The sequence below is a fragment of the Hyposmocoma kahamanoa genome, unplaced genomic scaffold, assembly GCF_003589595.1.
Source record: "Hyposmocoma kahamanoa isolate Upper Pololo Valley unplaced genomic scaffold, ASM358959v1 102, whole genome shotgun sequence".
Classification (NCBI taxonomy): Eukaryota; Metazoa; Arthropoda; class Insecta; order Lepidoptera; family Cosmopterigidae; genus Hyposmocoma; species Hyposmocoma kahamanoa.
In genome coordinates this window covers 14,736,480-14,751,664 of record NW_020653337.1, presented here as the reverse complement: position 1 = coordinate 14,751,664, position 15,185 = coordinate 14,736,480, and the positions used below count along the sequence as shown (strand labels likewise).

The 15,185-nt window shown below is 36.3% G+C and overlaps 1 protein-coding gene across 1 annotated transcript in view; it reads left to right on the top strand.

Moving 5' to 3' along the window:
* Nucleotides 1-15,185, top strand: part of LOC113233812 (hydrocephalus-inducing protein homolog) — a 112,794-nt gene that overhangs the window by 32,704 nt on the left and 64,905 nt on the right. Inside the window, exons 27-39 of the mRNA XM_026469026.1 lie at nucleotides 3,713-3,930; nucleotides 7,218-7,367; nucleotides 7,454-7,519; nucleotides 8,130-8,230; nucleotides 10,595-10,756; nucleotides 10,845-11,051; nucleotides 11,362-11,531; nucleotides 11,632-11,864; nucleotides 11,934-12,119; nucleotides 12,283-12,326; nucleotides 12,434-12,517; nucleotides 13,616-13,821; nucleotides 14,897-15,151. Of these exons, the coding sequence (XP_026324811.1) occupies nucleotides 3,713-3,930; nucleotides 7,218-7,367; nucleotides 7,454-7,519; nucleotides 8,130-8,230; nucleotides 10,595-10,756; nucleotides 10,845-11,051; nucleotides 11,362-11,531; nucleotides 11,632-11,864; nucleotides 11,934-12,119; nucleotides 12,283-12,326; nucleotides 12,434-12,517; nucleotides 13,616-13,821; nucleotides 14,897-15,151 (2,082 nt within the window). The remainder of the gene's footprint in view (nucleotides 1-3,712; nucleotides 3,931-7,217; nucleotides 7,368-7,453; nucleotides 7,520-8,129; nucleotides 8,231-10,594; nucleotides 10,757-10,844; nucleotides 11,052-11,361; nucleotides 11,532-11,631; nucleotides 11,865-11,933; nucleotides 12,120-12,282; nucleotides 12,327-12,433; nucleotides 12,518-13,615; nucleotides 13,822-14,896; nucleotides 15,152-15,185) is intronic.

Here is a 15,185-nt window from a genome sequence, read left to right as displayed (position 1 = left end):
TTTCTTTGACCACCATTTTGAATTCGCCATCTTGATTTTTTTCTTTGATACAGGCAGTTGACCACTATTGCCCTCTATGACATTCCTTCCAGCACCTCCTACCTATCTCTAATAGTTTCCGTGACAGGAGACTTTAAAATTTGTATGGCGGATATCTTATTTCTTTGAATTTCGAACATTTTTTACTTCCGGCGGAAATTGACCAGGGTGTACATCATGTACATCATAAAAGTGCACAAATGTTCCCTCCATACATTATAGTTTTTGCAGGCCGTTGATCACTCTTTCATATTTTCCGTATTCAGGTCTTCTCATATTTAATTCTTTGCTTTGGAACCTATCCGCGTACAAACGGTATAAGGTGATTCTCGCGAGTCGTTCAAATCGCCAGTTCAGGCTGAGAATCGGTAGAAATATAGTAAATTTTTAAAAAGTTTAATTGGGAGAAGGACATACACAGGAAATGGCTTAGGGAGTCTTTTACGGCGTAGATCTACGTCCCATAATAATTCCGAGTGGTTAAGAGAATGATGTAAAATCTTATTACTCTCCCATTCCAAACTACCAAACGATAAATTGATCGCTGTTTACGCACCTTCTAAAAGAAATACTCACGAATTTTATATGACTCCCCGACAAAGTAACTTATAAATATAAATGATTATTTCTTTAAGCTTATTAATTTTTCAAGTTGTTGGATAATAGAAAGAATATTAGAATTTTGTGCAGCGAAAACCATAATTTCCTTCCGAAGTTATGGTTTTGTTGAAGTTCGCCCTTGAGCATAGTGTCGCCAACCCGTTCCCTTCCTGTTCAGTATGCCGTCAAATCTTGTCACGGGTGGGTCAATGTCAATCTTGTCAATGTGTCATTGCGAAGGAGAAATTTATAGTTTACTTGGACGAAAAGTGGTTTGTCACAGGTCTCTCTTCATCACCTTCCATTTTTTTTTCTGTAAGTATAAAGGTTTTTTATTATTTAATACTGAATTCAATTACGTACTGAAAGTCTATCCTTGATATAATTCTTAGACTTAAGTTGCACGTGGTGTTTGAGTAAGTAATTGAAAACCGTCCATATCTCATTTTTGTTTCCATCTCATTGCCTTCTATTCCCTCCTGTTTATTTGCTGGATGGTAATGATCTCAATTAGACGGTAATGATTGTTTTGAAGTGGAGTGAAGGTTGCAGTTTTTACTTAACCACCGGGTAACGTTTTTTGGGCAATTGTGTATGTGCATGTATGAATATTACTACCTGCAACCTAAAACCATTAGTCATAAAAACTTATTGTTTTAGTAACGTTTAAAGGGCGCGAAAGTGCTATCACACTTCATTTTTAACAAAAATGCCTAGGCAAACGTGAAATAGTTATCAATTAAGATATTTTACGTTAACGTTTTTCTAGCTTTGATTAGCCCCTTTTCAGCGGATTACTTTGTTCAGTTTACTAAGAGATAGCAAATTAGCTAATGGTGATCACAAATTACACTTAGGGTACCTCGAAGTCATGGAAATCTATTTAAATATGGCTAACAAAGACCTTTCCAATGTTTGGCCAAATTAATAATGTATACAGTGTGGCATCAACTTTGCTCACTTAAAACGTTGCTAAAATGTTTCTTAACTTTTGCGGGCGTAAGGATTACATTGGGATTAGACGGTTTGAATAAATCCTGTATTTTTGGCAGTCATTTAACAACATTTCGATGATTTTGCAAGTCCAAAGAATGGCTAGGACGAAAAAACATAAAGAAAAATTAGTAAGAGATCGACTACGTAAGAAAGTTGAGTACATGAAAGTAAAGAATAATACAGCATTTATAAGGAAAACTTTAAAAAAAAATAGAATAGGCAAAAATAGTAATTCAGAGCATAAAAATTATGAGTACAAGGGCTCAGAGAGAATAAAGACGAAAATGGCACAAAAACTGTCGTAAATATTATGAGAATTGAATGTTAAACGACTTTATTAAAATATAAAAAATAAGGCAATTACAAAATGATCTTATTCTACATTTGTAATATAACTAAAGTTAATCTTTACTGAGACTGACTCACGTTTACGAACATTTGAATACGTGATGTTTCATTGTGTAAATAGATGAAAGACAAAAAGACATATATGTTAGAAATACTATGAAAAAAGAAGAGTAGTGAAAACAAAAAAGTACGATGCACAAGCCAAACGTCTAAAGCTAGAAAAATACGCGACGAGGCTATGAAAGTTGTAAAAAATTGGCGGCATAAAATTAAGAAATTTTAATTAAATAAAAAAAAATTAAAAATCATTTTGAGAAAACCAATAAAAGAAACTGAATTTGTTTCAAAAACAAAAAGAAAAAAAAACATTAGAAAAGAAAGTTAGTAACTTAGTAAGAGACATTCCAAAACATTAAGTTCAAGAAGTACAAAAGATTATTGTTTAATGAAACACTCCCGCGGGAAATGAATGAAAAATACAAAAATCCAAAAAATTTCGAAAAATGGTCAGTCAGTTTGTCAGCATGGGAAATTAAAATATACCGTGACAAAAATTAACGAACTATAAATTCAGTGGTTTGATTGATATGATTGTTTCAAAGTAAAATTTGAGTAAATTACTAATTTTATATTTATAATTTATTATTTCCATATTTTGATATTTTTAAGATGTTGACCTACACTTTTAATTTTGAATAAAGCTAGACTGATGGCTACTTATATGATTTTCTTTCTTTTAATAAATTTATATTTCTACGCAGTTTATTCTATATCCGTTGTTGCGACAACTATAGATAAATCCAATTTTTACTAAAATTTATTAAAATTTAATTATGAAAGTATGATAAATTTTTATATTCATATATTTACTCACTTTTCACTCATACAAAATAATGTCATTACTTTCTATAAGCACTCGTTACTATTATGTCATATTTCCATAATGCAATTGCTAAATATTATTTCATTCCATACATACCCATTACCATTCTGATACATTCCATTACCATCCACGCCTTAATTATCTGCCTTTAAATTAAACCTAAAGTTTTAACTTACATTTATTGCTCATGGGTATACGAACCATTATCATGTTTCAGTTTCGACGAAAACGACAATATTTTGAATTTTTAAAAAACGTGCGAATTTGAACTGCTCGCGAGAATCACCCATAAATATTTTTTTTCCACCATATCGGGAATTATGCGTTCTAATTCTGGCAGTGAGTAAGAACTTGTAGCTTATGTAGGTATATATTACTGTTTATGACTTGTTTACACAGGGTCATCGAGTATATAACACAGGGTCGACTGCCACCTTTGGCAGATTACTTCGCTTTGCCGAAAGAGGTCCAATCGACTAGCTGTTTACACAGAGTCGATTAATGCCGAAATCACCAAGTCCAAATCGGGCATTATAAATACAAGTTTACGTATGATTTGTAATATACAAATCGTTTGAAACCTTCAACAAACTGATTAGGTAGGAAGGTACTCCCCGGCGCGTGGAAATTAATTTGTTCGACACTCGCTCACTGAAGACGACCGACTCGGCCGACAGTGATTTCACCTAGTCGACTCGGCCGAGTTCGGCAGCGATCTACAGTCGTTATCGACTCAGTGTTTACCCCTGGATAGGTTGCCGCTTTCGGCGGGCAAGTACGGGCGATGTGTTGACCTAGTGTAAAAGTGCCATAATAAAAGAAAGATTGTTGTATATTTTATCTTAGATGACGTATGAGGCAGTCCTGATATTCAGATTTCACATGAATCCCACTAAAATGACGATACCAGTGATTGGACAAGGGCTGTTCCCACATGTGCATATCATTGGTCCAAAGATTTGCTTCCCGCCGACGCTGCCATGGTCGGAAACGACAGACATGTATTTTGGAATTACTAATCCATGTTCGTTTCCCATCGAACTCATCGTGGCGCATACAGACTCGTGAGTTATAATAACACATAGGTACTAGACTTGTGCCTGATCGGTCCTTAGAGGGAGCGATCTTAGTTAATTCAATCGGTCAACTGAACTAGGTCGGTCTTCTAGTTCATTTAGTTCATCTAGTTCCTTGGTTCGTCTTGTCTTTGCTCCGTACTGAACCTTAAAGAACGATAAACTATTAAAACCGTCCAAGACGAACTAGTTCATGTCGGTTAGTGTCGGGAATAAATTCCTAATAGTTCGTAGTTCATGAACTATGCAAACCTAATAGGTACTTACATCCGCCCTCGGAACCAAAAAGTCACAGTTAACATTTTTCACATCATTGAGCTATATTAGTTACTTATTAGGGATCAGGGAAAAAAGATGCAATGCCTATTTTTTTGTAGCAATCTATCTTAACAATTTTATTGTTGGATATACAGTAAGCCTTAGAGGACGGAAATAAATAAAGGAAAGGAGCTGCCCTAACTACAGAATGAACTTGAAATAGTAAAAGTAATAATTATAAAATAATAAAAACTTCGTAGTGAATTGTTTTAATAACAGAATATCGATAATATGTACGCTTACAAGAACAACACTATCACAAAACAATCATTAACAACAATCATCAAAATATACAAACAAGTTGTCAATCTGAAGTAACCAAAGCAAAATTTGGCAAGATTTATGAATAAACTACTCAAATAAGTCTAATTACATGAGATATTTGGGAAAACATTTGTTTTGACATTTGATGTACTTCCCTTTGACAACCGTATCATGTACCCCTTAGACTTTTCCGTCCTCTAAGATGTACCCTTAGAGGATGGGCAGTAAGTTAGCTGAAAAAAAAAACGCCAAACTGACATGAATAATCAGATTTGCTACCATAAAAACATGATAAAAACTGATTAGACGTTTAATATTTATATATATAATATTGGTGAAGTGGGACCCAAGAAAATAGATGTTTTAGCGCATTTCGTCACACGGGAAATAGGTTTTACGATATTGAAAAATACGAAATAGTTTCACTTGATTGTTATTATAGACATTTCAATGAAATTTTCTCTACCGTCTTCCGTAATAAACAAGTTGGAGCGGCTGGGGCGTTTTGCAACCTATTAAATTTGATGTTACTGTGTATACTAAGGCGCGGTTCTAGAAGAAGGTAAGGAAAGTCATGGGAAAGTCGGATTTACGGCTATAGCATCGAGAAAATAAAGAATAAAAAATAGAAAGAAATATGAAGAAAAACTACCGTGCCGTACCTTGAACTCCTCATTAGGGCCGTATACGCTGGAGGTGTACGCCGCCAGGGGAATATTCACACGCAAACAAATCACTTAAAATAATGCGGTTTTTCAATGAAAAAAAAATGTCCGTCATCCGCAAGAGCAGCGTAGCGTCTCGATCTTCTTTTTATTTCTTTTTCTTTTTCTCGAAGTGGTCGCGACGAGGTTCACTTGCCGTACCGCGAGCCAGCAAATACGAAACCAGCGCACTCTAGTGGCGACTTCTTATCTTCTATTCCCTTCACTCAAAGGCTCCCTTCACACAAAAACGCACAGTGAAAAAAGGGAAAGAGAAAGATTCGATGCTATGCCTTACTAATGAAATTAAAGTATCAGCAAAGAAGCGGATATTGGTTTGAATGTGAAAGTTAAACATAGCCAATAAAAATTGTATGGGAAATTTAAAAATAAAAATAATTAATGTGTGGCGTTACCACAAGTCAAGGGCCATGAGTTTACTTTTCAGCAAGAAAGTACATATTTTAGAGGCAAATGTTTAAATGTCATGCAATGAATTTTTCCGCGTCTGCTTCATACGCTTCTACGCAACGCAACCACAATACCATTACGCCTTAAGAGTCGATACTACCTCAGCTCGAATTCGAATTTTTAATTTAATTTATTTTTAATTACTAATTAGGTCGAGCGGCAGAGACACTGGCTTTATTTCAGAATTTATTTTTTTACGAACGAAATTAAAGCTATTTGAAAAGTGCATATCGTGTAGTATACGTGTTATATTTAGCTCAGTTGATATTAAAAAATCATTGGTGTATGCTGTATGCTTGGTGTATGTAAAGTACCTATTGAATACAGCGGTTTTCTTGAAAAATTTCGAGGTAAATTTGTGTTTTTATTCTATCGTGAAAAGTTTTAGGAATCGTGTTTTCCACCGTACAGTAACCGGCGTATATCCTAAATTTTACTACATATTTTTTCCAAAGTGATCGATTCAACACTTTCACTGTTATGCGGAATCAACCAAAGCCATTTGAGTTTGTATAGACTCTTAATGGCGGCCACTAAGGCTTGGGCTAGCGTCAGCTTGGAACGTTTATTAAGTTAAAGATACTAATAACACATAACACAGATAATACAATACTGCTAATAATATCAAAGGATTTTACTTAGTAATGTACGGAACAATGTCCTTACTAAGAAGAGCAATTACAATAATTACTTCACAAATAAAATAATATAAAAAGGTCGCAACTGGCTATTATTGTGCCCTTTTACTTTTTTTTTATTTACTAACGCCAATGACCACTCAACTTAACCCCGCACTAGGGAAACCCTGAATCGCGGGTGCCATGGACGCACACATAGACAACCACAAATTATGTCCAAACTCACGAGAGAAATAAATGTAGGCCATACAAATATTTATCTCGCCCCGAGAATCGAACCTGGGACCTGCGTGGCAGTCCGGCGTGGTAACCGTTCGGCCACGGAGGCAGTCAAAAAGTTAAGGTATTTAAAAAAATGGCTTATTAAAATACAATGGAAATTTCTGAACGAAATATGTCTTGTATGTATATTTAACATAAATAAACCACTTAATATCAAAAATGTAACTATTCTTTTTAGTAGAAAACCTAGAATTTATCCGAATTTTGAATTTGCTGCTAGAGCTTTTTTCTTCCGAGGGCAGTATTTTACTTCACATTAGTAGCAGTAGAGCTCCTTGTGAAAGAGCTCGTCCAGGGAAGTATTGCCACCTTATCTGTTTCTGCCGCCAAGCAATAATGTCAGCATTACTGTGTTTCGATTCTGAAGAGTAAGGGTTCCTGTTGGTAATTATAATAAAAGGTATAACATAAATATTAACGATTTAGTAAAAATTGTGTATCCCTGAAACTATAAGGGTTCTAAGTTTTCTACAAAACCATAGAATCATAATTTCAAAGATTTCATTATCTGACACAAAAAAATGAAGGAAATTAGAAATTCACATATTTAATTTTTCGGCGAATACTTGATAAACAAAATTTATTTTATCGTTGACAGGAACTGGAAAGAAGAGGAGGATATGTTTAACTTATTATATAAATATTACAATAAACCACCAGAAATACTGCTTCCTATCGTTAAGCCTGGCCAAGGTATGCCAGCACCAGTTACAGATTTTTTCGACAAATTCAAAGCAAATGTAAAGAGGTAAATTCAACGTATATTTATTTTACATAAGTACATAACATACATTACAATAAAACTTATGAAGCGAAAATTTAAATTTATTTCAGAAATATTGAAGAAGAAACCGCAGCAGCTTTGAAAAGTGCCAGTATACGTGCTGATACACGTGGAAAGTATGTAAATTTTGAAAGATACCTAACTTATCTGAAAGTGTGATATGTAATTCTGTTTACTAAACAAGTATGTTCCCATCGAGTTCTTAGGTTTTCACGATTGTTACACATGGGAAATGAAACTATGTTTTCAGATCTAAATCGCGTGTACTTATTTTTGGAAACAAACGATCTTTCCGGCCCTTACAGGTCTTTAAATAAATAAATAACGCACACACTCAACGTAGCCCCGCACTAGGGAAACCCTGTGTCGCGGGTGCCATGGACACACATATAAACAACCACAAATTACATCCAAACTCACGAGAGAAATATATATAGGCCGTACAAATATTTCTCCCGGCCCGGGAATCGAACCTGGGGCCTCTGCCTGGCAGTCTGACATGGTAACCGTTCGGCCACTGAGGCAGTTACTATTCTAATTACTATTAACACTCGGTCTAATTTCGGTTTAATTACTATTAATATTAGACATAATTGGTTGATGACTACCATCTCAGTCAGCTGTGACCATGGGACCTGCAAAAGGCCCGAAACGTTTCTAGAAACAAATATGCGCGATCTAAATCCGAAAAAATAGTTTCATTTCCTGAGTACGTATATATTTCAGAAAAGGAAAAAGCCCAAAGCCCAAGTCTGCTGTACCTCGCAAAGATGCAGTACCGCCATCGACAATCAGAAAATTCAGATCCGAAGCCGAAATAATCGCAGGTATATTAGTCGATCCTTTGTTAAATTAATAGGGTAAATATTTTTCACGCAACTAAGAAATTAAATAGTTGAGCGTCATTCATACGGCATTGTACTGCACGTTTCTTTTTCAGTATAAATGTTAGCGAAAACAGTGGCACATACATTAAATATAGAACCTTTCCCACGTCGTTTGTACTGCAAAAAAAACGTTCTTCGATAAATACATACATATACACAGGAAGCCGTAGAAGCCTAATGGTTTGACCTACTGCCTCTCAAGCAGAGGGATTTATGTGCGAAATTTAATTTGAAATTGATCATTAGCTTTTCGGTGAAGGAAAACATCGTGATGAAACCACGAAACCACGTTGAAGAAGGTTCACAACCCTCGGAAAACGTGTGAAGTCTCCAACCCGCATTGGCCCAGTGTGGCGGACTATGGCCTAAACCCTCGTCTGAAAGGAGACGCGTGCCCAGCAGTGGGACATACAAATGGGTTCATGATAATGATGACGATGATGATGATGATGTCACAATATCATCATGCCTGTCTCCAGGAACAGGAGGTCCATAGTCTCTGCATATCACTCTAAGTGCCCTATATGTACAAATAATGTATATACATGTATGTAATGTATATACAAATAAATGTGTTAAATAAATAGTAATATATAAATAGTACAGGATGTAAGATAACACGCTAGGAGGGAGGAAATAAGTGTGTAGGTACTATAGTGGTTTTTCTCACTGCCGGTCTAGCAGACTCATAAGACCGATCGACTGAGAGCTACTAAGGGTGTTTAGGCCGCAGCGAGAAGAAGCTGGCACGAAATAAATTAGACTCGACTGCTTTTGAAAGACTGATTTTAATAATAACTTGATAGCTGTATATACTGTTTATATGTTCGGTGCGGTGCACGCTCGGATTCGGACGTGCTCCATTACACAGTAAGAATCATAATAATTCGCGACCCGCGCGGCAATAGCCGCTGCGCGTAATTGACTATGGCATCTCAACAACTCATAGCCAATGAAATGCTGGCGTTCATCCAACACGCCATCGACACTATGGACGAGGTCAGCGTCGTGCAGATCTGTAAGTCAAACTTCAAAGAAGAAGAGATTTGCTGTGGCAAGGCGCTGCTTTTCCGCACGCTTGGCAAGGTCGAGCAGATGCCATCTCGCCGGAGGGATGGAGGAGCGAAGAGTCTTCAGGGCACCATTACGCTGTTTAAGGAAACCGACACAGACGACGTGCCTGCTTTCATGGCGAAGGAGCTGCACAAGCAGCCTCCTGTCACGTTCGACCATGTCGACGTCACCAGGCTACTGAAGGACATCAAAGCAAACCTTGCTGAAGTTGGGTGTAAATTGGAGGCCTCCGTTAACACCATCAGTGATTTACGTGCCCAAGTTGTGTTACGTTGTGCGTTTCGTATCGATTCTTTCGAACGCGGCTCGACACAGGTTTGCAACAAATCTGCAACCTGCGAATTTCTGATCGCGTCCGTACGCATCCGACGACCGCTGATAGACATTGACGGCCTCGTCGACGCCTGAACGGCAGCGTTGGATTCTGAATTGCCGCGTCAACGGCGAGAGTGTCGTTCAACACGATCGTATCAAGACGATTCCGCGTTAAGGAATTCGGTGATGCGGCTTCCGTTCGGTGGACACCGTGTTCAGTTTTCCCGTGTATGGTCGATCTCCAGCCGGACAAGGAAACTGATTCAAGGCCCTGTCTTGAACACGTTCTATGTTCAAAACAGACGCCTGTAATCAATTATTTTGTATATTTATTGCGAATACGTTGTTGTAAACTAGGTTTTCTTAACAAGGATTCTGCAGCATTGATCACTTTAAAATTTTAAAAATAAATTTTGAATGAGTAATTGTAATAGGTATCTAAACATTGTATATTTTTAAATACACTTAGTCATAAATATTGTCATTGTGTGATTGGTTAACACATAGGTAATTTATCGTACATGTAATCTCAAGTTGAAATATAATAATGAGTATATATAATTCTAAGAAAGACGCTGGTTTCTTTAATATTTATCCTTTATGGGGTTTCCGTCAAAACCGTAGGTTTCACTATAAAAAATCCTTCGTGCCAGTTGTGTACATTGTAACGCGTAATATTATTATTTGTAATAGCGTAATATTTAATAAAGTAATACTTACTCGTGTGTAAATTTTTGAGTTTTAAAAAGTACGAATTTGGTCGCCAACCCATTTTTTTTTGTTTTAGATTATAGTTAATTTTCGGCTCCATTAAATATAATACTACTTGTGAATTTTGTAAGTAATTCCATTTGTGAATAATTACCACTTCGTCCCTGCCTTTTCTGCAAACGTATTTATATAAAATTTTCACAGATGAGATCAAAGCAATGAAGGAGAAAGAACTAGACCCTTTAGCAGAATCTCATCAAGCTGTTGACCTCAGACCAGAAGCCACAGGTTCGGCGACGGCAATTAATGTAGAGTTACCACAATTGAAAGGTCTTCTGCTTTTTGTACACGGGACGCCTTGCGACGGTAATCTACCAATGATGTTACAAGTAATATCGAAACATTTACAATAACAATTGTCATTTATGAAAGTAAAATGTTTTTATTTTTTAAGAGATGGAGTGTAGAGAATTAGCTTACACGCTAGGAATGCAACTCCGCATTCCTACGATCAATATAGATATAGCTTTCGTGGAGGCTCTCTGCGTTAGCACTTGCTTTGCTAAAACGCTTATATTATCCGCAATCAATACAACATACGAGAACATGAAAAAAATAACGATGGCAACGAAATCCGAAACTGGCCTTGAGGACACATTTGGTATGAAATGTTATCATTATATATTTATATTTTACTTATATAAATAAACGCAATACTCAATTGAAGTATTTTTTATTAACTGCCTCCGTGGCCGAACGGTTACCATGCCGGACTGCCACGCAGAGGTCCCAGGTTCGATTCCGGGCCGGGAGAAATATTTCTATGGCCTACATTTATTTCTCTCTTGAGTTTGGGTGTAATTTGTGGTTGTCTATGCGTCCAAGGCACTTGCGACACAGGGTTTCCCTAGTGCGGGGCTATGTTGAGTGTGTGCGTTATTTATAATTTTTTTTTATTTTAGAATCCGAAGAAAATGAAGATTTATTTGAGGTTATTCAAAGGAAGTTAGAATTCTTAGCAAACAGTAAAAACATTACGACTCCACGATCGAAAGCCAGCGACAAGAAAAAAAAATCCGAAACGTCAGACGGGTCGCAAACAATCTTACCTGTACTGGGATCCACTACTATGTTCAATATGGTTGTTATATTATGATATTACGTACGAACAAACGTGTGTTTAAAAGTGTAATATTATTGTCAGCATAATTTAGGAATATATTTAATTCACATTTTTGTAGGACTATACTACTGAATTGTTGAGCGATTACTTCAGCGGCGAAAAATTCCACCGTGGTTTTGTTGTGGACTCTTTGACAAGTCAAATAATAAGGCCTCCTTCTTTAGTGTTAAGTACTTTAATAAGATGTAAGCGCAGTATACAAAATTTACATCTGTTGTTGGGCAATACTGACTTCAATAAGTGGATACTGACATATGAAGAAGCACAACACAAAAGTGAAGCAATGGAAGCGTGAGTTCATTAATGTAATATACACTTTTGTTTGCATTACATCATTAAAAAAAATTTTTTTTTTCTTAGAAATGCTGCAATGCAATTGGATAATGTAGAAAATATACAGAAAGTTGTGCAAGAATGTGAAGAAATGGATGGCGATGAATATGAAAATTTAAATCCTGAACTTAAACAAATATATATTACACACGCATTGGAAGTCAGGAGACGTAAACATTTGGAGAAAAAACGTAAAATCGCAGAAAAATCTGGGTATTTATTATATGTTGTATACATATCTTTCGCTTATCGAATCTTAGTTTCGAGGATCGGATATATATTAGATGATTCATTTTAGCAATGTCTAATTTATACGTATATACTTTGTTCTTTTAATTATATAGATGCAAATTACTAACCTTTGTAATATTTTCAGGCGGTATAATGACGTTAGCCATAAAAAAGAAAAGACTGTGAAAGGTAATCGTTTATAGTTACCTTTAGTTAGTTATACCTCTTATTATGGGAGTAGTAGCGTAACGTCTAATAATCTAGAAATGTCACATTATATACACATTGTATTTTAGCGGATGTCAGCACTTCTCTATTAGCACCTTCAGATTCGAAGAGGAAGTTGAAGAAAGATGAAGTCAAAGCTAAACCTCCCGCTGGTAGGCCCTTATACATTATACATATTCGTCATCATTTATCATCCATAGCTTAATTACACCCAGTGTTGAATACGGGCCTCCCTTAGTTTGTGCTATTCACTACAATCATGCGCGAGTCGCGTCTTTCTACGGCCTGCGAATTTGACGATACTGTCTTACTATATCTCTGCAAAACTTGGCAATTGGTGTAATTCCACGAACTTTTGAGGTCTGTTTTTACAGCCTTTTGTGTCAGCGTCTATGTCTGGTCACCGTAAATCAAAATGGGCATATTAGTTGAATAAGCAGGATTTCAAACAAGACATGTGGATATTCCAAAGATTCGTACGAAGCGTTACGCTACCACATTTATGTGGCGAACGGCTATGGAGTGGAATTCCCTGCCTGCAGACTGGTTCCCTGAACGTTATAACTTGGGTCTTTTCAAGGCGAGAATGAATAGGCATTATTTAACTGCCTCCGTGGCCGAACGGTTACCATGCCGGACTGCCACGCAGAGGTCCCAGGTTCGATTCCCGGGCCGGGAGAAATATTTGTATGGCTTACATTTATTTCTCTCGTGAGTTTGGGTGTAATTTGTGGTTGTCTATGTGTGTGCCCATGGCACCCGCGACACAGGGTTTCCCTAGTGCGGGGCTATGTTGAGTGTGTGCGTTATTAAGTGTGCATGCTCCATGGTCGACCTCATCGTCACTTTCTATCAGGTGAGGTGGAGGTCAAATGCGCACTTATATTTAAAAAAAAAACTTAAAATAGTGGCTTAAAATTTAAATCTGTGTTGAAGAAAAGGTAACAGCAATTTGCTGGTGAAATTACCGGCACAACTTATGTCTCAGGGTGACGGGCGCAGTGGCAGTGCCCCTCAGGTCTTTGCGATTTAAAGCTCTGACTGGCACTGCGTCCGTTATGGATAGGCGTGTAGCTTACCATCACGCGCATCTTGCTCGTCCCGTCACTTAATATTAAAAAAAATCTCCTAAATCTGTCTCTAACTTTATAAAAAATCTTAGTAAGTTGCACTGGGTTTATTTTGCTGTTATTCGCTTTACAGAATTCCTGGCTTCAGAATGATATAACGTGTTAATTATATTCTTTTAGTTAAACCACGTTTCGTCGATGAAGTCGTAAATATGACGACAAAATATAATGATTATATAAAAAACGTATACGACTCTTTAATAAATATTGCAATTAACTGGGTTATGGAAGAATGTGACATAGGAGTGCCATTATTTGCAATAAACGGCCTCTTGGCTAGTACACCGGCTAAAAAGGCAAAGAAAAAGTCTGAAATACAAATACAGGTATAGCGTTTCAATGCTTTTTATTGAAATTGAATTTGAAATGTCTTTATTCAAATATAGAAATAAGGCAATTACAAAATTATCGTAATTCTAAATTTGTAATACTACACAAAGTTAATCGTTACTTACGCTGACTCACGTTTTCGAACTTTACTTTCGAACTTTTAGTACGATATTTTATTGTGAGGATATTTGTTTCTCTTCTTGTCTTCTTTCTCTCTTAACTTTCTATTTGTTTAGTGTTGTGAATTTTACTTCAATACTGCTTTTGTGTGATCAATACCTCTATTAGCAATATGGAAGACAAAAACAAGTGCCTTAAGTCTCGATTACTATCAAAATCGATGTCGCCAAAACTCAATACATTTGAAACACTACAAATTGTTGATATTGATTGGTCGTAGTATCAAATTTAAAAAAAAAACGAACTCTGGGTTGTTAATACAATTTAAACTTTACCCTGTTGGCATATCGTTGAAAATTCAATACTATCAATACCTATTATTGCAAGTTACGACGTTTTGATATTATATTGAAATTTCAATCAATTTGCTGCCATCTAGCGGTTAATTGCTGAACGACGATGAATTGGGAGTTATTAATTTAGTTCTCCGGATAAGAAGCCCGATTATGCCGGGGTCTTATACCCTGCTTTCGTTTCTTGTAAGAAAAAAAATCTTGATTAAACAGAAAATTGAAAATTTATTGAAATAAGAATTTCCGATGTTATGAAATACCACCACGGGTAATATTTATGGTGCGGCTATAATTTTTGCACTCCAAACCTGCACAATGAGGCATTTTTCTAAGATTTTTTCGTGCAAAAGCACGAAAAGATGACACAATCGTACCATACAAAGTGAAAATGGCGGATTGAGCTCAAGTAGGTCTTTCGAGACCTAGACCTATAGTTGGCACGCGACAGACGCTATCTGACCACTTCTACTGTATTTATTGTTCTGTTATTAGCAATACTTATTAGGTACTTATAATATTTGCTTGCTATACTTTTTATTAAGTCACTCGACTACCTCGTTAAATATGTAATATTGAGCTCTATCATTGAATATTTTAGGTGTCAGAAGTCGTCATTCAAGAAAGAGGATTTCCGCTGACGATTTTATTAAGCCCGTGTAGCCGTTACAAAGAAGGCTTAGTAAATATGTTTAGGACGACTCCTTTCTTACACAATGCTCTGAAAGAGGAAACGGAGTTCGATATTCTACAATGTCCAGCAACAACAAAACAATATACTCTGCTATTACCCAAATCTTTACCGCCTATACATTACGAAGAACCTTTAGAGTGGCTGTACTTGGACGAAAAGCCGGTATTAACAGCATTTCTCTCTTGACTAATACAAT